This window comes from Lycium barbarum, chromosome 1 (assembly GCF_019175385.1).
Source record: "Lycium barbarum isolate Lr01 chromosome 1, ASM1917538v2, whole genome shotgun sequence".
Taxonomy (NCBI): Eukaryota; Viridiplantae; Streptophyta; class Magnoliopsida; order Solanales; family Solanaceae; genus Lycium; species Lycium barbarum.
In genome coordinates this window covers 163,922,909-163,948,747 of record NC_083337.1, presented here as the reverse complement: position 1 = coordinate 163,948,747, position 25,839 = coordinate 163,922,909, and the positions used below count along the sequence as shown (strand labels likewise).

The following is a 25,839-nucleotide window of genomic DNA, read 5'->3' as shown; positions in this document are numbered from 1 at the left end:
TTTTTTTGGAAAGGGAAGATGGAGAGGGAACATAAAGTGGAGAATCGAACTCTCGCTAATAAGATAAAAATTTAAATAGTCAATCAACTAGACTACTAAAATTTTCAGAGTTTTTAGATTAATACAAAGAAAATTTGGAATAGCAGGGATTTGGAAAGTGGGAAATGTCCTCATTAGCCTTATAAAGATTCCACTTGATGAGCTACTTTTGTTATTATTTCCTTTGGCTATATAAGCCAAATTTGGTACCTAAAAGCATCAATATTTTCTATTGCCTAGTGATTCCCTTGTGCCGTATTCAATTTCTACAAGCTCCACTTCCTCACACTATATCACCTCCCTCCATATTTAACCATTGTCCATCTTACAGTATTTTAAAAATGGAAACTCTTCTCAGGCCTTTTCCATCTCCTTTACTTTCCTCTCCTATACCTAACAAGTCTATTTTCCAACTGAATTACCCCTTCTTGAAACCAACCACCCATAATTTTTCAAGAAAAGTTCATCACAAAAACAAAAGTAGTAAAATTTCTTGTAGCTTTCTTGATTTAACACCCACATCAAAGCCAGAGTCTTTAGATGTTAACATCTCATGGGTTGATCCTAATTCGGGCCGGGCTCAATTCGACGTGATCATCATTGGAGCGGGCCCTGCGGGGCTCCGGCTAGCTGAGCAAGTTTCTAAATATGGTATTAAGGTATGTTGTGTTGACCCTTCACCACTTTCCATGTGGCCAAATAATTATGGTGCTTGGGTTGATGAGTTTGAGAAGTTAGGACTTGAAGATTGTTTAGATCATAAGTGGCCTCTGACTTGTGTTCATATAAATGATAACAAGACAAAGTATTTGGACAGACCATATGGTAGAGTCAGTAGAAAGATGTTGAAGTTGAAATTGTTAAATAGTTGTGTTGAAAACAGAGTGAAGTTTTATAAAGCTAAAGTTTGGGAGGTGAAGCATGAAGAATTTGAGTCTACAATTGTATGTGATGATGGTAGGAAGATGAAGGGTAGTTTGATTGTGGATGCAAGTGGCTTTGCTAGTCCTTTTATAGAATATGACAAGCGAAGAAACCATGGTTATCAAATTGCACATGGGATTTTAGCAGAAGTGGATAATCATCCATTTGATTTAGATAAAATGTTGCTTATGGATTGGAGGGATTCTCATTTGGGTAATGAGCCATACTTGAGGGTGAATAATACTAAAGAACCAACATTCTTGTATGCAATGCCATTTGATAAAAATTTAGTTTTCTTGGAAGAGACTTCTTTGGTGAGTCGGCCTGTGTTATCGTATATGCAAGTGAAAAGGAGAATGGTAGCAAGATTAAGGCATATGGGAATCAAAGTGAGATGTGTTATTGAGGAAGAGAAATGTGTGATCCCTATGGGAGGACCACTTCCGCGGATCCCTCAAAACGTTATGGCAATTGGTGGGAATTCGGGGATAGTTCACCCATCGACAGGGTACATGGTGGCTCGGAGCATGGCCTTGGCACCAGTATTAGCCGAGGCCATCGTTGAGGGCCTTGGCTCAACTAGAATGATAAGAGGGTCTCAACTTTATCACAAAGTTTGGAATGGTTTGTGGCCTTTGGAGAAAAGATGTGTTAGAGAATGTTATTCATTTGGGATGGAGACTTTGTTGAAGCTTGATTTGAAAGGGACTAGGAGATTGTTTGATGCTTTTTTTGATCTTGATCCTAAATACTGGCAAGGGTTCCTTTCTTCAAGGTTGTCTGTCAAAGAACTTGCTATACTTAGCTTGGGCCTTTTTGGGCATGCCTCAAATTTGGCTAGGTTGGATATTGTTACAAAATGCCCGGTGCCATTGGCTAGAATGATTGGCAATCTAGCAGTAGAGAGCCTTTGAATGTGGAGGGTTGAATCGTTTTCTTCATTTTAATTTCTTAGATTATTTTCATCTTTTCTCAATGCAAAAGTGAAAGAAAAGTTATACGTTGCATGATTCCAATACCTTGGTTCTCTTATGGCAGTTTACTTGGCGGATTTCATTCTTGTCCAAAAAAGTCCAACAGAAAGGCAAAAGAGAAATGAGAACTATTTGCTCTAGATATGTGATACAATTTGATCTCTGTGGTCACGATAAACATGAAATCGTCACCATTGGTCAAACTCAGACAGTTCGCCTAGCAGCACGATGCTTGTATTGCTCTCTATGTATTTTTTTTTACGTACATACTCATCAAGTTTGAAATATACAATATATGGTTGTCAAGTTTGAAATATACAATATATGGTTGTCGACGCATAGGGCAAAAGTTCAGAGGCGGCCTCTAATCCCAAGTTTTGGAAGCATTCGCTAATTGTTATAGTTCCCAAACACTATGAATTAGCTGAATAATATTTTTTTGTGTAATAATACAGGAAAGCATTAGTGTTATTAATCATTAATTGTCAATTGGGAAGAAGGATTTATGCTTAACAAATAAACTACTATTAAGAAAGTTAAATGTGTCTTTTGTTATTCTAATGGAGTGGGTTGTGCAAATGAAGGTCTCTAATCAAGCTTGGTTTATGAACTGCTCCACTCTGTCCTTTTAAAAGCCTCAACCCCAAACACCTACTACCCAAGGAAATGAGCTGTTCCATCAGATCTTTTGAGAATGTTTTATATGCAATTTAAAGGGAAAAGGGTCAAAAAAATGCGCCTCTATTTTGGAAAAAGGGTTAAAAATATCCTCTGAACTAATTTTGGGTCAAAAATACCCGTTCTGTCATTAAAGTTTTCAAATATACCCCTATCTTAACAGAAATCCGCAACATAACCCGATTTCATTTTTAAACCCGATCCATTTAAAACCGACCCAACTACGTAAAAAACGCATAAGGGTTGCCCGCTCCTGTGCTTAGTGGCTCCAAATATAGAACTCGGGAACAAGTTGGTCGCATATGGGTTTTTTATGTAGTTGGGGTCAGTTTTAAATGAAGCGGGTTTAAAAATGAAATTGGGTTATGGTGCGGATTTCCGTTAAGACTGGAGTATATTTGAAAAATTTAATGAAGGGAAGGATATTTTTGACCCAAAATTAGTTCGAAAGATATTTTTAACCCTTTTTACAAAGTAAAGGGACATTTTTGACCCTTTTCCCTAATTTAAATTTAAAGGAAGGACTGAACAGGATTTACTAATTTTAGGCTCCTTCACCAATTAGGCTAAATTCAGAAGCGGGCAAGACGATCAAAGTTTGATAAAAAGGGAGAAAAGACGATAAAATTATCGTGTGAGGTTAATAGAATCAGAAGCTAATGAAAGCTTAGAGTAATTTGATAAACTATTCGGAAAAACAACCATTATTTTAAAGTGGTAAAGTTGAGGTGTGACTTATTTCCTAAAAGTTCTTTTTGTGTAAATTAGGGAAAAGTTGAGTTACACAAAAGTTCTTTTTGCTCCATCTATAGCTAACTTTGTAAACTGTATTAACTTGATATTATTACATACTAGCAGTTTTAATAAATGAATTTACTTTCAAAATTTCATTCTCTCTCTCTCTCTTTCAAATCCATAATTGTTAAGGTACTTCCCATGTACTAATACTTCATAATTTAGAAACTGTTTGGATATGATTTGAAATCATGAAATGAAATCATGTTTGGACATGCAATTTGAATTTCTTAGGTTGTATTTTTTTATGGACATAAAAATCCCACAAGTTGTAAAAACCATCAAAACTTTTTCAATTTTTATACAATCTTACCAAATGAGCAAGTCATAATTTATAACAAAATTGATACACTACTAAACACCTTTCTAAAAAATACAACATCAATTGATTAAATATTAGTTCAATAAAATGAAAAATTGAACATGAGTTGTAATGTAACTACTCTTTAATATAATCCTCCAACATGATTAGTAAGAGTAACTTTGTTATAAATATACCACCAACTTGTAGATCTTTTAATTTTTGGTATAAATGGCTGGTAAACATGATTGGTAAATATATCTACTAACTTAGAGATTTTTTTTTTTTTTTACAAAATATAAACTTATGGGTCAACTTTTACATATAGAAAATTTGAAATCTCAATCAAGAGATGAAATCGCATGTCCAAACGCCTACTTACACATGGCCAGCTACAGGTTTCTTAAAGATCGATCGTAACAAAATTTGATGACCCATAAGTTTTCACACTGTATACATGGCAAAATACAGCTTGGCACGTGTCGAAACAGTATTGGGACACGTGGCAGAGGAACAATGTTCCAGTTGCAGCAGTATTTAATACGAGTAAGAAGTCTCGGTTGCATCCAGAGTCAAATTACAAGGAAAAGTCACACAGGATAAGTAATAGCAGAATAACGTTACAAGACCGAACCGGAACTGAAGCAGACGTTACGATTTAGTATTAAAGGCAATATTAATTGCTCATTATTATTCATTATTAGGATTCAATTACTGATTAAAGAGTTCATGTATTTGTATTATAAAAGGAGCTTAACAGCCCGAAAGAAGGATAATCGAATAACACTGATTACACCCTATTCTTACAAGCTTCGCTGTTCATATTTAATCTCTTAAATTGCTCTTTTGCTCCGGCTTATTATACTTGTTCTTAGAAAGTTTAAGGGCTTTACAGGTCCACCGATACAAACCTATCAAATTTGCTTCCAGCACCATTCAAGCCTAGCTGAATTGCTTTATATCTAATTTCTTTTAGTCAATCAATTCATCTATTATCATTTTAATTAACTTATTTTCACTGCTTATAACAAAATTAAATCACGTATCCTTTAAACCACTAAACAAATTTAACTGTTCCTTTTTTGGGTGAACATAGTACTTTTTTTGTGGCACTCTTTGTAGAATTAAATTTGGTTTTGCTTTTCATATCCAGTCAAGAAATACATCAATATTTTCCAAGTTGAAGAGTTCTAGTTCTAGTTGTAACAACTCCATATATTGTGTTCGTACAAACACCAACCTTGTTAAGAGAAAAAAAAAAGTATTCCCAACCGCTTCATTCTAACTAATCCATGTTCTCTATCCCCACCCCCCTCCTCTAATACTCATGTATATATTCCCAGCCCTTCATAATTCATTCATAACGCAAATAACAGTAACTTCCTCTTACATACACCCCCCCTTCTTTACTCATCTAATATAGTTCCAACCTTCTCATATTTCTTTTATAACGTGAAAAAAGTTCTTATAACTTCTTTTAAAGAACTTATCTCAAATTTCACATACATCCCCCAAGAATATAACAATGGACTCAAAATCTATTAGCTGTGAAACAGCAATCAACGTATCTGAAACAGAGTCCACCAAGCAAAAATCATCTGCTGCTGCTGCAGCTGCAGCTGCCACAACTGTAGCTACCACAAAAGCCATTCCTCATAATCAAAAGGGAGGATGGAGAAGAGGGGTTGCTATTTTCGACTTTATTTTGCGACTTTGTGCACTTGTGGCTGCTCTGGCTGCAGCAACTACTATGGCAACATCTGAGGAAAGTCTTCCTCTTTTCACTCAGTTCTTTCAGTTCGAAGCTGGCTATGATGATCTCCCCGCTTTGCCGTACGTTATTTTAAATTCATAAATACTCTTTTTCAATTTCAATTTCCTATACAATTTTCCCGAAAATTAGTTGATAAGACTGTTGCATTTGATTGATTTTCAGGTATTTTGTGGTGGCAAATGCTATTGCAAGTGCATACCTTGTCCTCTCTCTGCCTTTCTCCATTGTTGGCATTGTTCGACCACATCTAGTTGGAGTCAAACTTCTGCTTTCAATTCTTGACACCGTAACTAAAACATAATTCCTCCGTCTCATTAACTATCATTTTAAAATATATTTTTTCATCATATTGACATAAATTTTCTTGCAACCTATAGTAATTTTCGTACACTTTTTGAATACATATATAGATGTTATCTTAAAATGTTCAGCTATTAATCTAATCACATTTAGCTTCGAAGATTAATCAAATTAATTCCCGATAAGCGAAAAGCGTCTACATCCTTTTCTGTAATGTGTTCTACACAGCTTTTGATGATCTTTAATAGGTCAGTGCCACTAATTAATCAACTTTGAATTACATCAATTCAGGCACATGTCCTGTTCAGGTGCTTCTAATAAAGAGTAGAAAGAAATTAAAGATGTGAGTTTTAGTGATCACAACATAAATCTAATAAGAAAATTCTTGCCAACCAATGTTGTAATGAGATTGAATAATGAACAAATGTTCAATTGTGTATTTCTAACTGAAGGTAAAAACTGTTGCAGGTAATGGTTGCATTTACCACAGCCGCAGCAGCTGCGGCAACTGCCATAGTGTACTTAGCACACTACGGCAACCCCACCACACAATGGCGGGCGATATGCCAACAGTTTGGCGATTTCTGCCAGCAAGTGAGCGGCGCAGTGGTGGCTTCCTTCATTGCAGCATTCATCCTCATCTTACTTGTTGTTTGCTCTGCCGTGGCTCTTCGAAGCCATTAGGACAAACGAACAGTTGGAGTTGCTGGTGTTACCTTGTTATGAACTGCATATCTTAATATCTATCTTATGTTGTGCTTTGTATTTGGTGTTTTTCATTTTGATTTTATTGTAATGAAATTGCATATCAGTTGTTTTGAGTTTTTGGACGTCAAGTTGCTTACTCCCTTCCGTAATACATCAAGACTCACACTGTTAATTTCTCCATTTTTTATTGAGTAAGCAATTTGACATTATTTCGACTTGAATCTCATAGTCGAGGGACTATTGAAAACAACCTCTCTATTCCATAAAAGTAAGGTAAGATCATACAACCTATCCTCCACTGAGTATGTTGTTGTTGTTGTTCGACTTCAATCTCATCTCCATTTAATGTTACGGTCTCAAAAATGAAAAAATATAAGATTTAATAAGTACTTGACATGAAAATATAAAAGAATAAAAATATGGAAGCATTTCAAGAGATATTTGATATAAAAATAATTATGTACGTTTAAATCAAGTTTTATTTAAAAGTAAAAAATTTGACACTATAATAGTTCTATGGAATATTACACCTTGGAATACAAATATTCATAAAAATATCCTTTAAAAAAATTCTATATAAGATTTTAAGAATATATAGAAAATTAAATATTCTTATATATGGATTTGATTTGATTTTTTTCTAGTGCAATATCAAATCAAATCCAATCTTTAACCAAAAAAAAAAAAAATCCAGTCAAAGTATTGGTTTTCTTTAGTTTGATTCCATTTTTGTTTTGGGTTGAACAACCCTACAATACTAGGGATTGATACTTTAATGCTAAAATTGAAAGCAAAGACTGAAAATATTTCTTTGGGGCGAGTTACAAGAATGATCTTTATAAGAGATGGTCTTGGATTTATTGAGTCTCTTCAATATGTCAAATGCAACAAACCTGCTCAATGGTTACGAGGCAGAAAGTCGCATAATGCCCGATTATCGCAAGTTATGATAAACGGATAAGATTTGATAATATTCATTTTACTTATTGTGTTAAATTATTCACAAGTTGTGATTCGTCGACAAAAATTGCACATACAATGTATATTCAATTTTTCACGACTCCTCCACCCCACCAATAATATTCTACAACTTCCCAACTGAAAATACATGATGTTAAATTACTACTATGAAAAAGATATAATTAAATCTGATTATGATTAGTTTTTAAAAAATAAGTCAGTCTAACTAAATGGGCAACATATTACATCTTTTTCAACCTGTATAATTTATTGAAATATTGCGAACCCCTATTTCATCGACACAACTAACTTATGCACACAATATGACTAGTAAAATTTAAGCTGGATGTATCTTTTAAAAGATTTTTTAAGCAATGATAAAAGTTTAAGACCACCTTATGATATCAAGTAGGCATTTGGCTATAGAAATCAAATATTTCTCATTTTATTCCAAAATTTTGAAGTTGGAGTTGTGTTGGGCTATAGGATTGTTAAAAAAAATAATATTTAGAACCTGTTTGGCCATAAGAAATTTTCACTTTTTTCCGGATTTTTTTTTTACTTTATTTGAAAACCAACATTTGACCATAAAAATTCTAAGTACAACTTGAAAAACACCTAAAACTCTGTTTTTACACTTTTTTTACTTTCAGTACATTCAAATAATCAAAAATTTTTTGCAAAAATTATAATCAAATACAACTCCAACTTCATAATTCAAAATAAAGTGAAAAATATTTGGTTTTAATAGACAAACACCTACTTAATTGTTTGAATGTAAAGTGAAAATAAAATTTCAAATATAACTTGAAACCAAATGCTGATCCTCAAATAAAGTATTTTTTTTTTTTTTGAAAAAAAGTGAATAATTCTCGTAGTCAAATTTAGTCAATTTTCTCATTTCATTCCGCATGTGAAAATAATGCAGTGAGGCTGCCACTATTGGACATGTGTAAACCACTTCACGGGGCTCCAACAGATTTACCAGTAAAATTCCAAAGTGACGTGTTCATTCCTCCTCATCTTTTTCTCCCATTTTTTCCACCTGACAAACACACACACACACACACACAGTGTCTTCCTTCGCTTGGAAGATAATCGCATCCACTTTTTCCTTTCACATATTATATATATATATAGTAAACCCTAACCACTGCGAATTTCTGCTTCAATTCGGTCTGTCGTGAGTTACCTAATTCAACTCTATTTGTAACTTCTTGTTCCTTTAATGCATCTTCATCTTTATTGTTGAATGTTTGTGACTGTAATGGTTTGACGATATTTTGTGGGATTTTATCTAATTTGTCTCTAGGCTTTTCTTTCTTCTCAACCTAGAATGACTAATATTTTGATGTATTCTCCTTATTTGCCAGCTGTGTTCTTTTGTTGGCTTAGAGACTTGTATGTCATATAAATGTGAGATCTATTAACAAATTTGAAAACAATGGAATGAATTGGGTCCGTAGAGGAGCATGGTTAAAGACGATTAATGTATCTGTCTTGATTTGTTTGGGGATTGAAAAATACTCCTTGCGTCCCAAAATAAGTGATCACGCCCATTAAGAAATCAATAAATAGAATGTGGACTACCCCTATTTCTTACTAGATGTTTTTTTGAGACTGAAAAAACTTGTCTTGAATCCCTAAGGTGACATTTATTTTGGGACAGTTTTTTTTATGCTTATTTTGGGTGGGAGGGGGTAGTTGATTGATATTGATGTTCTTGTGGTTTAAGTGATAGAGTAATATTACTTTTTAACTTTCTTTGTGTGTGATGCTTAGATGGTCTTAATTGCAGCTTTAAGCTTGTGGCTTACTTTTGGGAAATTTCAAGGAACATAAAGAGAACAGGCCTTGTTGTTTCAAAAAAGATTTTTGCAAGTGAAGTTCTCATGAGAATTTTTAGGGGAATGCAGAAAGTAGTTCGCGAGGATCAAAAGGAAGTAAGCTGCTGCTGCTGCAAGAAATCATTCAGCAAAGGTATTGGTGTGACCGCCCCAAATGCCAGGAAGCGAGATAAATTGAAAGTGTTTCTCTAATTTGGGTAAAGGCAGTGTGATTGTTCTGTGGGTCTCTAGTTGAAGTAGGGCAACAAAAATGACAAGGATACTTGTTCAGCGAGGTTCTACTTCATCGTCGTCGTCAAACCAGAACAGGTCGTCAGTTTCACACCCTGGATCATCTGCCTCTTCTTCAGCTTTAACACAGCCACAGGCTTCTAGCACTAGTCAAGTACTATCAGCTCCGAAAGATGATGAGTTGGTGGGAGAATTTCCGGAATCGATTGCCTTGGATGAGTTTTCAGTTGGTTCCTTGAATCACAAAGGTGATGATGATGACGCTTCAGTACAAAGCTTTGGCTGTGACCGGACTCTCCCTGAAGAAAAGATTATTGACAATGAGAAGATAAGTGATGGTGTTTTTGTCTGCGGGGACTCCGTAAAAGGATCTAGTGGTTCAAGAGTTGAGGTAGTGGAAAATGAGGGAACTTCTGTGCCGGGGGCTAAAGGTAGTTCTTGTCCACCTCCACCTCCACCACCTGTCCCACCTCCTAAACCTGCTTCACTAAGCCCTAGTCCAAGGAAATTTTCATTGGGCAGTTCAAATGCAGTACGGATAGGATCATCTAGGGAATTTGTTGGGCAGCCTAATGTGTCGACTAGGACTTCACCTAATGGATCTAGGCCATCCTCTCCGCGGTCACACTGCGAAAGTGAAGGTTATAATAGTGCAGATGAGCAGAATCCCAACTTTGGATCCTCACGCAATGATGTGGTAAGTCCAAAAACTTATCTTCTAGAAACTGATGAAGACTGCAGTTTATGCTCCTCTTATCCATCATAAGAATATAATTGATTATTGGTTTATTTCTTAAGCACATATCATCAGCAACATCATTCCTCTGTGCTAAATTGTGCATCCTGAACAGTTAGTTACTGTTGGAATGGTCATTGTGATCATGTAGTTTAGCATGAGTAAAGGATGATTTATCTAGTAATTTACAAGCTACAGTTATCCGACTATCGGAAATTAGTGCACATATCTGAAATTGAGAACTTGAAAATTTCATCTTGTTTTAGGAGAGAGAGCACCAGTTTGAAATTGATATAAGAAGAGCCAAAGGCTTAGAAGTTAAGAAAATGCGGGAAGATGGGAACTGCCTCTTCCGTGCAGTTGCTGACCAAGTATATGGTGATTCTGAAGCTTATGATTTGGTCAGGCAGATGTGCATCGACTACATGGTAATTTTTCTACTAAACATTCTGTCATGAGTACGATTTATTTGTCGACTTTCTTTTCATTCTTTGGTAGGTTGACAACTTTTATGCACTTGATTTTGGTTTCATCTAGAAATGTGCTTTCTTAACATGCCATTAGATGGGGAGATGAAGTGATCATCTTGGTTTTACGTCAGAGGCCATCAGTTTTATTGGTTCTCTCCTTGTTGATTTCTTAGTTGTAAAATGAAGGTGACAGTGGCCTGGTACAATTGAGAATAGAAAGAGTGCACTGGCAGAATAAATGTAGGAGTAGTACATTATGCTTGCTGTGGAGGTAGAGTCCTGTCAGCGGCTGATCTAGGATTTGAAGTTTATGGTTACTATTGCGATCTCAAGTTAATATACAATAATAACTGGGTTCACAATTGAATATGTATGGATATTTTGTATATATCTTGCTACATAACAAAGGTTTGGGTAAAAGAAACTGAGTACCTATGAACCCATAGCTTGTACCCTAAACCCGCCGCCGACTGTTCAAGTCCTTCCAATCACCTGCGCTTGCGCAATGCTGTGTTGTAGAGATGGTGAGAGCATTTTATAATGGGTTAATAGACATGAAATTTCATCTTCCCATCTATAGCCACTCCGTAGACATTTAAGACAGGTTTTCCTTTCAGATCTCAGGAGAGTGAATATGAATGGTTCTTATGTCTATTCTGTCAAGAAAAAATTTTAAACATCAGTTTTATTCTGCCACGATTTTTTTCTCTGATTAACTAATTCATCATTGAAGGATATTTAAGTTAGTGATTGGAATTCATGATAGGATATTTGAATTATCAAGTAAATTTGAAAAACCGTCTAGAGAAGAAAATTGTTATGTAGAACGGAACCCAGAGGAGGAGGGTTAGTGGGTTCTTGTAGGTTGACCGCCAGTTTAAAAATTAGTTTTTGATGAATTCTTTAAACGTTAAATCTGTTGGGGGCATTAATCTAGACGCGCCCTATCGACATTCAAGTGTAGTGTAAAATGGGATAGACGTTCCATCACATGGCCTCCCGAATAGAGCAAAATAAATACAGAAGATTGATTTAGCCGGCACATAATTGGGATTGGCTTAGTTGATTGACTAATTGACTGACTAGGAAGGCGAAGAAGCAACAAAAGCATTTATCCCAAGAAAAAAAAGGGACAACTAGTATTTTGATGTAGTAGCATTTTAGTGTTTATTTATTCACCACCAGAATTTTTTGGCGGGCTTGTTTCCGATGATATTCTCATGCTTTGTTCCCCAGCTTCTTTTTATCATGCTACCTGGATCGCATTAGCTTTCTTTTGTCACAAAAATTATCCTCCTATACCTATTCTTTAAGTGATCTGATTATGATTCTGCATATGATGTGCAGGGTCAAGGATGGGCTTTAGTTTTTTTTTTTTTTTTTTTTTTGGGGGCCGGGGGTGGGCTTACTTTGTGGTAATAGGGATTTATAAATTCTGGTGGTTACCCTCTAAGAGGGAAACATTCTGAATTTTGCAAGAGACTTTATTTTTTTGCTTTCTCTTCCAATTTCTTTTGGTGGTATCTTGAGTAATGTGTAACCATTTCCCACTATTAATCGTCTAGACTCTAGTGGAAGGAAGTTTGCAGTCCATATAGCGTTAGAAGTGGAGCGTCCCTTTCTACAGTTAGTTAAGGTACTAAACCTCACCTAGCCAAGTGGGGGCTAAATCTAAAATTATACTCCGGAGTCCCTCCGTTTAAGTTTATATGAACATATTTCCTTATTAGTCCGTGCCAAAAAGAATGACCCCCTTCTATATTTGGAAACAAGCTACCTATATGCAATGATTTATAGCCACAAAAAATATATGTGACTCATTTAGCACCACTAGTTTAAAAGTCTTCTCTTCTTTCTTAAACTTCGTACCCAGTCAAATAAATTCACATAAATTGAAACAGAGGGAGTATTAACTTAACAATTTATTGGGTCAAGGTTATTATGCCTCTTCTGGTTGGGGCAGGGGTGATGGAAGATGTAGAGGGTGTTACATGTGCATAGTGTTACTGTTTGGTTTCTGTTTCATCATGTCGGCTTCTTGCACTTAACAAGTCAGTGTCGAAAGTTTGCTTAAATTTTATGTGCTTGTTGAGTAATCTTGTATCCTCATGTTCCCTTGATACCGACTACTTAATGGAGAAAATAAAAGAATATTATGGTTATCATCATGTCTGATCACTCAATTAGAACTTATCTTGTGTAAGTTGGTTCATTGGTTTTTAATCATTTTTTTGGTTTTTCTGCACAACCCAATAACTTATTTACTGTATCTTTATTAATTTGTCGAGTATCTTTTGTTGTAGGAGCGCGAAAGAGACCACTTCTCTCAGTTTATAACTGAAGGATTCACATCCTATTGCAAGAGAAAAAGGAGAGACAAGGTACGTCATGTGGTTATTCAGCAGTTATCTCTCTGAATAGTTTTGTTGCTTCTGTCTTAGCCGGTCGCAAGCAGAATTGGAGCACTTGTTACACATAACTGAAAGAAATGTTATTTGGACTTGGGAGCATTTCTAAGGATGGTGCTATTTTGTAGATGATGGTCATCAGAGACGGTCTGTTTTTCTCGAAACTGCGTGAAGTGTAACTTGAGTGAATGCGCAAAATGATATGGGATTTCCCAGTGAAAAAAGATCTGGTTACACTATGTGAATTCACTTTTCTCTAGTTTTTTTTTTGAATATTTTCGAACTGCTTGAAACTCTAACGGCTACATTCTACTATTACTTATTTGCTAATTTCTTTAAAATGCATATGATTATCTCGTGCATTTTACTATCCATTATATTCAGTTCCTTACTTTTTTGAGGTTGGGGTGGTGATTTTTCTTTTGATGAAGTAAGTGGTGATCTTTTTTTTGTTGTTTAAGTTTTTTTTTTTTTTTTTTTTTTTAAAAAAAAAGATATGGCATTTGAGCTTAAAAAAAAGACGGTTGGCTGGACTAAAACTATCTAAGCCAGAATTAATGAGCTAGTAAAATCCAAAAGTTGTTCTGCATTACCAACAGTGACCAACTTGGTCCATCTAAACAAATTGGCAGTACGCCTTGCTTTCAAAAAACCTAAAGGAGTTGACTCCCCATCAATACGTCTCCTATTCCTTGCTGACCAGATACACCAAAATATACAAGCTGCTACCATGTTCCAGATCTTCTTGATGGCTTTGTCAACTCTCCATAGATTCCAGCTCTCATAAGCCTCCCTCACTGGAGGGGGGTGGTCCAATTAAGATCAAAGAGGCAAAAAACAGATTCCAGATTTCTGAGGCCACTTCACAGTGAAGGAAGAGATGCCTGCAGTGTTAGTTTCAACCTCATTTCTGCACATATGGCATCTGCTTGGAAGCTGAATTTTCCTTTTCATCAGGTTGTCTTTAGTAAGAAAAGCCTCATATAGAGCTGTCCAAGTGAAACATATGACCTTATTTATTTGAATAAGGTAAAACATATGACTTTTAGAGGTAGTTTTGTTCTCCAAATGAGCTTCCAGGGCCAATTGTCTATCAATGGATTTCTAGAGCACATATGCTGCTTGTTTTTTCTTATACTTCTTTTTCTACTAAATGGTTAGAGTAAAGAATTCACTTGGACTGAAAATATCCATTTTTTTTTAGACCTTTTGCTATTTGTCACATTGATGGATACTGTTTTGCTTATCGATTATCTATCTGTGTGCATATCTTTCCTTGTTTTTCAATTCCTTGTTAGAATAACCGGAGTTATGCTCTCATTACTGGGTTGTAGGTTTACGGCAACAATGTGGAAATTCAAGCATTATCTGAGATGTATAATCGCCCTATCCATATATACTCTTACAGCATTGGTAAATTCTCTTTTTGACTTTTGATTGTTCTTTTTGTAATGAGATGATGTGGTGATTGTGATGCTGAGCTTTGTGGGCTTGTATCTGTTGGCTGCTTGTGTTAAATTGGGGAATTTACTGATGCAGAACCAATGAACACGTTCCATGGAAGTTACAACTCAGACAGCCCTCCTATCCGTCTCAGTTATCATCATGGAAATCATTACAACTCCCTTGTTGATCCTCGCCGATTATCAGTTGGTGCCGGGCTTGGGTTTAGCTCTCTGCGAGGGGTAAACTCTCTAATCTACAAACAAACATGTTAAATATTTACGTAGGAGTTAAGTTTGTAGCCTGTGATTATTCTTTACGTATTTTTCCTTGAACTGTCATTTCAGTAGTCTGTTAAATATGATACGTTCTTTCTTCGCAAAACTATCTGTTAGTTTCATGTATATATTTTTTCCTGCAGAAAAACGTCGACAAGGATAAAGTAAAAGCTGCAATTAAAGCTCAACAGGACCAACAGATTGATAACGTAAAGTACCTAAAAGTTCAATTTCATATGAATAATTTCCGCACACTTGGCTTTCATCTGGGTTTTTATTTGGCTAAATGGTCTCATTTCAGGCGCTTCTAGCTGAAGGACGCTTTTACTCAGATCTTGAGCTCACTGAAAAGGAGATGGAACGTATGGTGATTGAGGCTTCCAGGGCTGAGTATGTTGCGCATGATAATAAGTTCAGGCAACAGCTTAGTCGTCGAGAATCTTCCACATCTGATGCTGAGCCATCATCTTCAGGAACTAGTGAGTTTGATATTTTACTTTTTACATTTCTATTGATGTAAGGTCAGGAAATATGGAGGTTTGAACCGTAAAATTTCAATATCGAATCACAGGGTCATCAGGAAGTGAGAAACGACAGGAAGCTGCACGAGAACCCTGTTCGCCGGATTCTGCCTTCAGCGACTGCATCCAGGTTATGCTGTCGATGGGTTTCAGCTATCCACGAGTAATTGAGGCTTATAGCATATTTGGGGATGATGTAGATTCTATGGTTTGTTATCTCATAGAAACCAGCTCTAGCAGCAGGCGCAAAGGAAAAGCAACTGAATGAGGAACCGAGAAAGAGTTAAATCGACGACTCTCTCATGTTTGTCTAGTTTTAAGTATTTGCTTTGTCTTTTGTTGTCTTGAGAGTACTACTCTTATATGGATTATCCAGATGTTACTACTCAACAGCCAACTCTGAAGTTCTATTACTCAGTGCTGCCTCCTGTTGGTATATCAAATACTTGTGTGTGAATAATGCCATATTTGGGCAAAGATACAAGCTTTCGCTTAAAATTTGTTGCCACAGTCCATCACTTTAGAGATTACGGGGCTATCAAAACACAAAAATCATCCAATGTGGAAACTGTTTCAGTGCTGGTTGTTGCATTTTGTATTATATTCTGGGCTAGGTGAGAAATTTAAAATTAGTAGAAAATAGTATAAATAGTTGTGTGCTTCTCTGTTGTATTTTTATGACTCTTTCGAGTGTTAAGAGTAGGTGATTGTTTAGCTTAGACAAGATTCTACATCACCGTTGCTATATCAGGAGATAAGGACGTGTAGTCTAAGTTTGTTTTTAGTTAAAGAAAATCAAATCAAATTGGCATGGAACAGGTCTTATAATGTGTTTGTTCTTTCTGGTTTGTATTTGTATTTGTATTTGTATTCGCATGCTAATGCTTAAAGGTAGAATGATAATGAAATGTTCCGCGACGCAATTTCTTTTTTTCTGATAAGTTAAGACGTATGAAGTAAAATGATGTTTTGAAAACAAAAATAAAAAGAAAAACTACGGAGGACAAAGAAAGGTATGGAATTTTAAGTTTTACACAATATTATTGCTTAATTTTTTCTTAAATTATTGAACAGAAAGTACATAACAGTTCATATAAATTAGGGGTCATCTTCGACAACCTAAATACATGAAACATGTCAACCCAATTCTAGCCCTTGATTTAAGACTATTTCTCAAATCCAAAATACTAAAGGGGAGCGATCTTTGTGAAGTTCTTCTAGAAGTTTTTGAAAAAAATGTCACTATAGCAAAAATATTGTAGTTATCGAGAAAGATTGTCTCTAAATTTATTTTTGAGTTATTTGGTGGAATATAAATATTACTAATACTCATACAGCAACAATGAAGAGTACGAGGTAAATTTACTTACAAGTACTTTGGTGGTACTTATAAAGCAATAAAAGAAATTGGAAAAAACTGCTGAAGTATTTATTATTGGTTCCATAAACTGATATATTTTGGAATAGTTGAGATGTGTCAAAATTTTCTCTACCATGAAAGGATGTGGTGGAGCTAATGGGCTGTTCTTCCCTTAACAAAGGTTCCGGATTTGAGTCTGGAATTTTTTTGGCTAGAGAGTGCTTTTCCAAATGGGTCCTACGCGACGCGAATTCAGATTTAGTAGGACTCTAATGTGGGCACCGGGTGAGAAATCTAAAAAAATTCTCGCAATTTTTTCAATAATTTAAACTTAACAACTAAAATAATAATACAATCGAAAATCATATTTACGTTATGGTAGAATTTTGAAAAATGTTAAAAAATTGTAAATAGAGGTAGAAATAAGTAAAAGAAGAAAATTTTATATTATTATAAATAGAAAGAAGAAAACCAAATTGTTTTTAATTGAAAATAAAATACATGTGTGATGTGTCCATCCCCCGGAGTTCATCATCAGATATATACAGCAAACGAAAGCTTTCCTTCAATTTGAAGCAATCCTAGGGTTAAGTTTAGAGGTAGTTGCCTGTTCTCTCAGATTCGGTGTGAAACAATAATAATAATAATAATAATGTCATCGCAACAACAGAACAATGGTAAATTAATGCCGAATCTGGACCAGAACAGCACAAAGCTCCTAAACTTAACTGTTCTTCAAAGGATTGATCCTTTCATTGAAGAAATACTCATCACTGCTGCTCATGTTACCCTCTACGAATTCAATATTGATAACTCCCAATGGGTATTCATTCATTCACTTTTCCTAGATTATTCTACTATTTACCGCTTCATACTTACTCTTGTATTCCTGTTTGAATTGTTTTTGTAGAGTCGAAAGGACGTTGAAGGATCTCTATTTGTTGTCAAGAGGTGATTTTTTTTCTTTTTTTTTTGGTGAAAAAATTAATCAACTAAATCTTGATTCCGTCATAGTAAAATTGTCTTGATCCTGCCTGTTAATTTACTAGTCCCTCCATACCTCCCAATTTAAGTGTCTTAGTTTGACTGAGCACGGAGTTTAAAAAACAAAGGGAGACTTTTGAATCTTGTAGTCTTAAATTAAATATGTGTGTAGTCCGTTAAATCATGTGGTGTTAAACCTGCTATGTGGAATGTTGGAATTGAAGAACTTACTAAATATAGAAAGAGACACTCTTTTTGGATAAACTAAAAAGGAAAGTAGAACACTTAAAACTAGGATGGAGGGAGTATAACCATCCCCTTATATCCGGCTTTGTGACAATGTGGAAGCTAACATAAAGGAGATTCATTGTTTTGCATATCTTCCTTCACTTGTTATTGGGATTTGATGAAAACAGTGACCTTTATGATGTCCTTGTTATTCTAGTTAAAAACAACTCATCTTTAATGGAATTTTTGTTTAAGTTTTTATTTTGAGTTTTGTACTTTTTCTTTTGTGATAATTACTTTTTTAGTGGCTCTTACAGGAGTTCTCAACCTCGGTTCCAGTTTATTGTTATGAACCGCAGAAATACAGGTCGGTTTTTCTGTTTCCCAATAACGACTATAAACATAATTATTCTCCACTTCCCTTTCATGTTTAGCTGATTTGAAAGTATCTTGCTTTTTCGCTGTTGATAAATGTTCATAAACTTGAAGCTTTCTACATGATTGGCTATTTGATGTGAAGACCCCGGAATCGTAGTAATTTACTATTCATTAGGTTTTTAGCCTTTATGCATCGCAAAAATGTAAATTACACAGCATTCACTTTGGTCAGAGGTAGAGTCACTTTTTTTTTTTTTTTTTTTTGGTTAAGCACCATGGTAGAGAGGTTGGAGATTTCCGACCGAAAAAAAGAAGTAAAATAAAATGTACCATGGTAGAGATACTTATAAGATCCTTATTATAGCATTTGGATTGATCTATTGCTTCACTCAGATGTGAAGTTTTAATATGAAGGCTGGCGTTTACTTTTGAAGTCATTTAATTGGATGTCAGCACAGATCCACAGAATGTAAATCAAATAAGGAGGAGAGAAGAATGCAGTTGGACTATCGTTGATGAAGAGGAGCCATCTTAGAACTTAACAGACAGATGCCTACTACGAGGCGCAGGAGTACCTTGTCTGGTCTTGTGATGCGCTTAGTCGTGTTACGAGAATGAAATTATGCCTTGGCTTGACTTTAGACCAAAATTTCTTACCGCTTGCACCAATAGTGGGCAAAAGAGTTCTCTTTTGATAAAATTGGATACCTGAAGTCATTCATTCTTAATAAAATTTCTCGCTTGCATGTTGATCAATTAGTTATCAAATTTCTAAAACTTTGTCTGCAAAATATAATTTTGGCAGATGGAAGTTACGATTAATTGTAATATCATTCAATACATGAGAAGGACTGCACAACATTGAGTACTCTTTCTAACTTATTTAAAAAAGAAAGAAAACAAATATCCTTCTTACGTTTTCCTGTTCCAAGATTACTGAGAGACATGGTTCCAAAAACCTCCATTACCTTTTCTATCTATGGCTTCAGGATTCATTAATAAGCTTTAGTAAATAATGCTTAGGCTCTGCCATTAGTGCCTCTGTCTTTGCACTAAAACTCTGGGGTTCCAACTGTATGAGTCATGCAGAAATGAGATCTGGGAATGCAGAGGTAGAATAGAGAGATGGCAGCAATTTTTAGAAGACGATGGAATTCAAAGATCTTCCTTTTATGAAAGATATTATGGATGTACGTTTCTACAAATAATAAATAAAAAACTTAACAGAAATGATGGGAGTATCTTAGTCAATTTGGTGTTTAAAGCTTGTCATATGAATTGTTATATATATGCTGAAAGTTGCAATAGGTGAGTTTTCCTTCAGTGTGAGTAAGGTTTGTTCAATTTCTGTTCCTTAAAGAGTGTTCATTCTGTGAACAGATAATTTGGTGGAGGATCTGTTGGGGGATTTTGAGTATGAGATCCAGGTTCCATATTTGTTGTATCGAAATTCTACACAAGAAGTTAACGGGATATGGTTTTATAATCAGCGGGAATGTGAAGAAGTTGCAAATCTCTTTGACAGGTAATCTGTTCACAGCTTTTCTCTCCAGAAATGGTTTCTTTCCTCCCTGTCCCCTAGTTAAGTGAATTGTATGACCAGCTTGATGAGAAGGAAAGGGATCAAAAGAAGTACCTTTTTACCACACTGAATACAGAAATATCTTCTGATGCGTTTTCTCTTTGATGATTAACTTTTTAAACCTGTCACTCAATTTAGCGTTTACTGGTGATCAGGATACTCGGTGCATATTCCAAGGTGCCTACCAAGTCAAAAGTACCATTGACGCAGAGGTATTTCAAGTTATTGTTTCCTGAAATTAAGATACTTCCATTGAGGCTCCACCCCCCCCCCCCCCCCCCCCCCACACACACACACACACACACAAAAAAAAAAAAAAAAAAAAAAGAAGTAGAAAAGGTTAAAGATGTTAGGTTTTAGTGGCTTCAACAATTTTACAAGTATGTTTGATTGATGATTGACCTTTGTATTGATTATTGTATTTCATCTTGACATTTAACTGTTGATGTCATCCAGATGAAGGGACCTGGTCAATAAGATACTATTTCAATTCCCAAGCCAACTTGTTGAGTAGTAGAACTCCAAATAATAATAAAATTATTGTAGATGATTACAGATATAGGTGAGAATTTTATATTTTGAGTTGTGAAAAATAGTGTCTTTACATTGTCACCTACTGGTTGGAGGATACTGATGGTCTGTGATATAGGAGGGAAGCTGTTAGTTCAACATTGATTGTAATGAGCAGTTGAATTTTTGTCTCTTGCATACAGTTTAACAGTAGGATTGCAGAACCCTTGGGTGTTTCTATAATAAAACAAACTCTGAGAAGTGATCTCTGATAATGCTTCAAAATTTTCCAATCTTACACAATTTTCGGTATTAGGTAAAAAAAGCAAGCACTCTCTCTTGTACATATTAAAGTTATTATACAAGATATAACAAATTTTTGTCAAGTAAGGCAGTCCAAGGTCTAAGACGAATTGTTTCACTCTTTCTGGTATAATCTCTTTCTTTCTGTTATCCATATCCTGTCTGATGCTAGTTGCTGTCAATTGGTTTCTGAAAGGAGCTTTTGGTAATATGCAATTTTACTACAGTGAATTTGAAGAGCTGGAAGCAATTCCAACCATGGCTGTAATTGATGGTCCTCTGGAGCCGTCATCGTCTACTGCCTCAAATGCTCCGCATCTCCCCGATGACAATTCCTTTGTGAACTTCTTCAGTGTATGCCTTTTTTCTTCGTTCCTCTTTGCTCTTCTTTTTAATATACTGTGTCTGTTGTGCAAGAGATCTTACTAAAAGGAATATCTCCGTGTGTCAATGCTTTTTGAAGATCCTCAGTTACACTTGTTAGGCATTTGTGTTCAGATCTCAACTTTTGTATAGAACACATTCTTAAATATAGTGGGGGATATGTAATATGCATCCAATATGTTAGTTGAAAACATGACCACTCTTGTGCATTTCAAAATATAACCAGTTATTTGACCCTGATATACATGGGTAGAACACTGTCTACATTATTTGGATAAATGTCGAGGAGTACTGAGACAGCAATTCAGGCCATGAAATTATCAGGGTCAAGACAAAAAGAAAGGGGTGAACCAAGCTTACTCTGTTGGCAGAAATATTTTTAATAACATTAATTAGAATTTTAGCTAATGATTATTGATTTATGTTAGTAAGGGAAAAAAACATAAAGTACATGTTAAATGCTTCTTGAAAGAGAAAAATAGCTGGAAATTTTGATTTTTGCTGTGTTGTCTCATCTTGACTAAATTTATGCTTTTCTTTTGCAGAATGCTATGACAATTGGGAATGCTTCTAGTACTACAGTTCAAGGGCAGCTATACCACTCATCTCCAGCGATCATACCTCCTCCTCGTCCTCCTGCTTCTGTTCCTCCCTCTTCAACACCTGCCCTGGTTCCATCTCCTCCTCTTTCAACTGCGTCCCTTTTGAGGCCCCTCTTTGATGCTCCTGAACCAGACACCAGTGCTAAATGGTCTTCAAATCTGGTGAAGCCATCATCTTTTTTTGGTCCTCCAACCGTCTCTTCTCCGCTGATGCCTCCCGTTTCTTCATCTGTGCCCACTGCTCCTCCACTTCTTCCCCTTGGGAATCTCCAGCGTCCTTATGGAGCTCCTTTGCTTCAACCATTTCCTCCTCCCACTCCTCCTCCATCTCTTACTCCTACTTCTGCTGCTACCTCAAACTATGGACCTGCTGTTAGCAGAGACAAAGTGCGTGAAGCACTTGTAATGCTTGTTCAGGTATGTTTTCCTGAATTTCTTGGTTACCTTGCATGCTAAACATTCTTGAAGACATTAAGCTTTTAGTAATATGCAGTTAATGTCTTTTAGCCTTGTAATGAGACATTGATACCTCAAGGTAAATACACTCTGCTGAGAGGGTATACTGAAGGAAAACAATTGTTGTAACTTGCATAGCTATATTGGTAACAATCCAGATAACGTGGGTAATATGCAGCAATCGCTTTTCGGACTTGGTTTTTGTAGCTTCTCTCATTTCCTCGCATTCCTTTAGGACTTGACGTTTCATCCGGACTCACATCTGGATGCCATTCCACTGAGAAGCATAAGACATTTGCAGTCTAGGATGTCTATATTTACCCCTTTTACATATATGGTGTATCTATGAACCTGATTACCATCTGGTTGCTCTTGCATTGGATATTTGACTAGCATATTGGAAACTGCACCACACATAACACTGAATTGTTGTTAGGTTTCCTATTTCTTATAAGTAATTGTTTGTTCATGGAAAAAGGGATATGTATGACGTGTCAGTATCATGTGTGAGAATGATTGGAGGAGATACAAAGGAGTTTACCAAAGCCGTGAGCTGCCTAGGGGTCTTCCTTGAGCCTGTACTTCTTTTATACTAGGTATGAATAAGGTAACCAATAGTGTGGAGGACGGGTTCGATGGTGCATGTCGTCCATTGATGATAATATGTTAATTGGCAAAACTGGCTAGGGGGTAAGCTAGGACCTGGTACTATACAGAGGCACTCAGGAGAACAAGGGATTTACGATAAGTAGAAGCAAGTTAGGAACTACTACAACAACAACATACCCAGTGTAATCTCACAAGTTGGGTCTGGCGAGGGTAGAGTGTACGCAGACTTACCCCTACCTTGGGAGGTAGAGAGGCTGTTTCTGATTGACAAGTTAGAATATAAGCGTTAAAAATTTATCCTCGGACCTTCACAAGAAGAACAAAGCAAAGTGAGATTGGAATGGATTATGTTGATTAAATGTAGAAATTCAGTTACCTAAGCTCAGTCTCCCAAGAGAATGGCATGAAAGATGAAGGTATGGCACAAAGTTAAAATTGAATAGGTGAAGTGGATAAGTGACGTAGGAGTTTTATGCATCAGGAAGATACCTAATAAAATGGAAGGCGTTGTTTGTGTATATCAATGTTATTTAGGAATTAGGCATCTTCACGGGATAAGTCGTACGAACGTAGATGTTATCATGTTCAGATGGATATGCGTCATAGTAAACTGGACAAGATTAAAAATAATCACATCAAGCCAAGGGTGCAAGTAGCGCACACATAGGATAATGTCAAAGGAAGTCATTTGGAATAGTCTGCATGGCTGCTCAGACCTTCAAATGCATTAGTGAATTGTTCAAACATAAGATAGTTGTGTATTCTGTTCGATAGATTGTGCATTTTGCTTTGAGGAAATGAAAAATTGATGACCCAATTTTTCTTTGTGAAACTCCTGGTTCCTCTTTCAATGTTTCCCCTGTTTTATGTATATTTTTAGTGAATTCTTCATCATATTCCCCTATTAAATGGTCCTATTATATTGGGAGTGTTAAAGCACGTGTGTATTTCAGTAATAGGTTAATATTTGCTACAGTTGATCAACTCTCAATTCAGGTGCTTAAACGAACCTGTTAGAATCTATGAACATCAACCTGTAAAAATGTTAAAACTCCTTTCTGCATGGTTTCATTGATCAATCAGCAGTTTTAAGGTACTAGGTCTAGAAAGATTCACTTGGTGGATAGTAAAATAAAATTATTATGGACATGGCGCTACATATCAACATGATAGGCTGTATTTAGTCCTTTACCACAGCAAGAGGGAGGGTCAACAATGAAGGAATGAAATAATAATTGGATGATGAGTATATTCCATGAAGGCAGATTAACTGATTAAGAAGGAACAAGGGAGGAGAAAAGGACCATCTATGCACTTGAAGGAAACCATAATATTAAGAGCAATATAATGGAATGAGCGAAAGCTTTCTAACTGTTGTACAATCCGAAAGTGGCAGCCCATTGATACTCCTTAAACGCCATGAAGGAAACCATAATTTTTTGGCTGAAACCATAATTTTTTGGCTTGCATGAAGAATGCCAAATTAGCTTCTTGGTGCTTTACCAAAACCACAGCATTTTGCAGGAGAATAGATAAAAGCTCGGGTGTAAATACAAGCATGCCAAACTATATCTATGATGGACCTCTAGAGAATTTGAGACTCGGGAACAGTGAAAAGGTTCTGAATTTAGCTATTGTGAACTAATGAGGGACTCCTCTAGTAGTTAAGGAGCTATAGCGGTGTTATAAGCTTGTGGGTTATTGAGTTGTCTACTCTTGGTAGTCACTTGTAATTTGTTATTTCTATTATTTTTGTTTTTTCCATTTCAATTATTCTTGTGCTTAATCATTCCTATTACAAGCCTTGATACCGGTCTCGCATGCATCTAATTTGATCTTTATTTCCATTACAGGACGACCAATTCATAGACATGGTATACCGGGCAGTGCTGAATGCTCATCATTCATAATATAAAGAGGAACTCTTCTAATTCGTCTGATGAAATTTCATTACGTCATTTTACCAGGGCTAAAAGGGGATAAGTGGTCAGTGTATAGGGGGTAACTTTTGTGTTGATGGTGTCTGTGTGAGACCCGCTATGTATAGTTATATAGTTTGTTTCAGTGCGTTAGGTTTGGACTTTAACCTCTTTGATATATAGTTTCTTTTATTTTTGGTCTGGATATTCCAATTTTGTTCTTTATGGTGCTAAAGAGAGAATCATATGAACCGTCTATGTTGTCAGCCTTGGTCTTTTCAGCAATTGTGTTTATGGTGATCCTGACCTAGTCCTGTTCAGTATAAAATATTTAAGAATTGATTAAATATTGGAGCAGTATTCTTAATTAAGAATGAAGTATAAACTCAAAGAATGTCGAGTAAGGAGCAGCCTGTACTCAGTGTTATGAATGCTTAGTTTGCTAGAAAAAAAGTGGAGACAACTAATTAGGTACTTGGTGGAAGTTTTCTCTATAGGTACAAAATACATTGTTCTTTGTGATCTGTCAAGGGATTTTTAGGTATTTGGTGTTTACCATGTTAACTAAAAGCATTCTATCATGGCCAAAGGTGTCAATATACTCCTCAGCTTTGCGATTCAGAGTAGGTATATCCCTCGTTATAAAAGTGGTGTATATATACCTCTGTCATTACAAAATGGTGCAAATATACTCTTTTTGATGGCGGATTTTTTTTTAGGTTATTTTTTAATTAAAAAAAATGGCACGTGACTTTAAAAAAATGAAGTCAAAGTCTACCTATTTTTTTGAGTAGACATACTTTTCTAAAGCCACATAATAATTTTATTTTTTTGGTAGGTCCGGTCTAATTAGTTTAAAAAAGGGTAGACTTATTTTTTTAAAGTCACAGGGATATTTTTTTAAACGAATCAGACCCGACACACTAGAAAAAAACGTTACCATGTGGCTTTGGAAAAATATGTCTACTAAAAAAAAAAAAAATAGGTAGACTCTTTTTTAAAGTCATGGTGCAAGTATGTCTACCTAAATGATATTTTAAAAAAAAATCCCGTCAGCGATAAAGGTATATTTGCACCATTTTGTAACGGCAGAGATATATATACACCACTTTTGTAATGAGGGGTATATCTGCTCTA

The 25,839-nt window shown here is 35.6% G+C and overlaps 4 protein-coding genes across 7 annotated transcripts; all 4 read left to right on the top strand.

The window, feature by feature from the left end:
* The first annotated feature begins 283 nt into the window (after positions 1 to 283).
* Positions 284 to 2,019, top strand: LOC132604100 (neoxanthin synthase, chloroplastic). The gene has a single exon (XM_060317443.1). The coding sequence runs from the start codon at positions 381 to 383 to the stop codon at positions 1,875 to 1,877; it is 1,497 nt and encodes a 498-aa protein (XP_060173426.1). The 5' UTR covers positions 284 to 380; the 3' UTR covers positions 1,878 to 2,019.
* A 2,500-nt stretch (positions 2,020 to 4,519) lies between these two features.
* On the top strand, positions 4,520 to 6,517 carry LOC132626177 (casparian strip membrane protein 3-like). Its single transcript, XM_060340952.1, has 3 exons — positions 4,520 to 5,544; positions 5,648 to 5,771; positions 6,254 to 6,517. The coding sequence occupies exons 1-3, from the start codon at positions 5,237 to 5,239 to the stop codon at positions 6,467 to 6,469; spliced, it is 648 nt and encodes a 215-aa protein (XP_060196935.1). The 5' UTR covers positions 4,520 to 5,236; the 3' UTR covers positions 6,470 to 6,517.
* Positions 6,518 to 8,422: 1,905 nt separating this feature from the next.
* LOC132604070 (OVARIAN TUMOR DOMAIN-containing deubiquitinating enzyme 6-like) lies at positions 8,423 to 15,966 on the top strand. 4 transcript variants are annotated; one of them, XM_060317411.1, is made up of 9 exons: positions 8,423 to 8,629; positions 9,252 to 10,228; positions 10,534 to 10,695; positions 13,041 to 13,118; positions 14,480 to 14,558; positions 14,685 to 14,830; positions 15,010 to 15,075; positions 15,168 to 15,345; positions 15,438 to 15,966. In XM_060317411.1, exons 2-9 carry the CDS (start codon positions 9,551 to 9,553, stop codon positions 15,653 to 15,655), a joined length of 1,605 nt encoding a protein of 534 aa, XP_060173394.1. In that variant the 5' UTR covers positions 8,423 to 8,629; positions 9,252 to 9,550; the 3' UTR covers positions 15,656 to 15,966. The 4 variants fall into 4 exon arrangements, with proteins under 4 accessions (XP_060173394.1, XP_060173382.1, XP_060173386.1 ...); XM_060317399.1 differs by having other exon boundaries at positions 8,423 to 8,636; XM_060317403.1 differs by having other exon boundaries at positions 8,423 to 8,662.
* A 1,281-nt stretch (positions 15,967 to 17,247) lies between these two features.
* On the top strand, positions 17,248 to 24,968 carry LOC132604094 (mRNA-decapping enzyme-like protein). The gene is made up of 8 exons (XM_060317430.1): positions 17,248 to 17,570; positions 17,658 to 17,698; positions 18,277 to 18,326; positions 19,718 to 19,862; positions 20,075 to 20,131; positions 20,960 to 21,086; positions 21,662 to 22,135; positions 24,637 to 24,968. Exons 1-8 carry the CDS (start codon positions 17,400 to 17,402, stop codon positions 24,691 to 24,693), a joined length of 1,122 nt encoding a protein of 373 aa, XP_060173413.1. The 5' UTR covers positions 17,248 to 17,399; the 3' UTR covers positions 24,694 to 24,968.
* The last annotated feature ends 871 nt before the right edge of the window (positions 24,969 to 25,839 follow it).

Coding starts and splice junctions, on each gene's coding strand:
- LOC132604070 (XM_060317411.1), top strand. CDS start 9,551: ATGACAAGGATACTTGTTCAGCGAGGTTCTACTTCATCGTCGTCGTCA. Junction 10,696..13,040: donor AGATGTGCATCGACTACATG/GTAATTTTTCTA, acceptor CTTTTGTTGTAG/GAGCGCGAAAGAGACCACTT. Junction 14,831..15,009: donor GGTTTAGCTCTCTGCGAGGG/GTAAACTCTCTA, acceptor TTTTTCCTGCAG/AAAAACGTCGACAAGGATAA.
- LOC132626177 (XM_060340952.1), top strand. CDS start 5,237: ATGGACTCAAAATCTATTAGCTGTGAAACAGCAATCAACGTATCTGAA. Junction 5,545..5,647: donor GATGATCTCCCCGCTTTGCC/GTACGTTATTTT, acceptor ATTGATTTTCAG/GTATTTTGTGGTGGCAAATG. Junction 5,772..6,253: donor TGCTTTCAATTCTTGACACC/GTAACTAAAACA, acceptor AAACTGTTGCAG/GTAATGGTTGCATTTACCAC.
- LOC132604100 (XM_060317443.1), top strand. CDS start 381: ATGGAAACTCTTCTCAGGCCTTTTCCATCTCCTTTACTTTCCTCTCCT.
- LOC132604094 (XM_060317430.1), top strand. CDS start 17,400: ATGTCATCGCAACAACAGAACAATGGTAAATTAATGCCGAATCTGGAC. Junction 20,132..20,959: donor AAAGTACCATTGACGCAGAG/GTATTTCAAGTT, acceptor ATTTTACTACAG/TGAATTTGAAGAGCTGGAAG. Junction 21,087..21,661: donor CCTTTGTGAACTTCTTCAGT/GTATGCCTTTTT, acceptor TTTCTTTTGCAG/AATGCTATGACAATTGGGAA.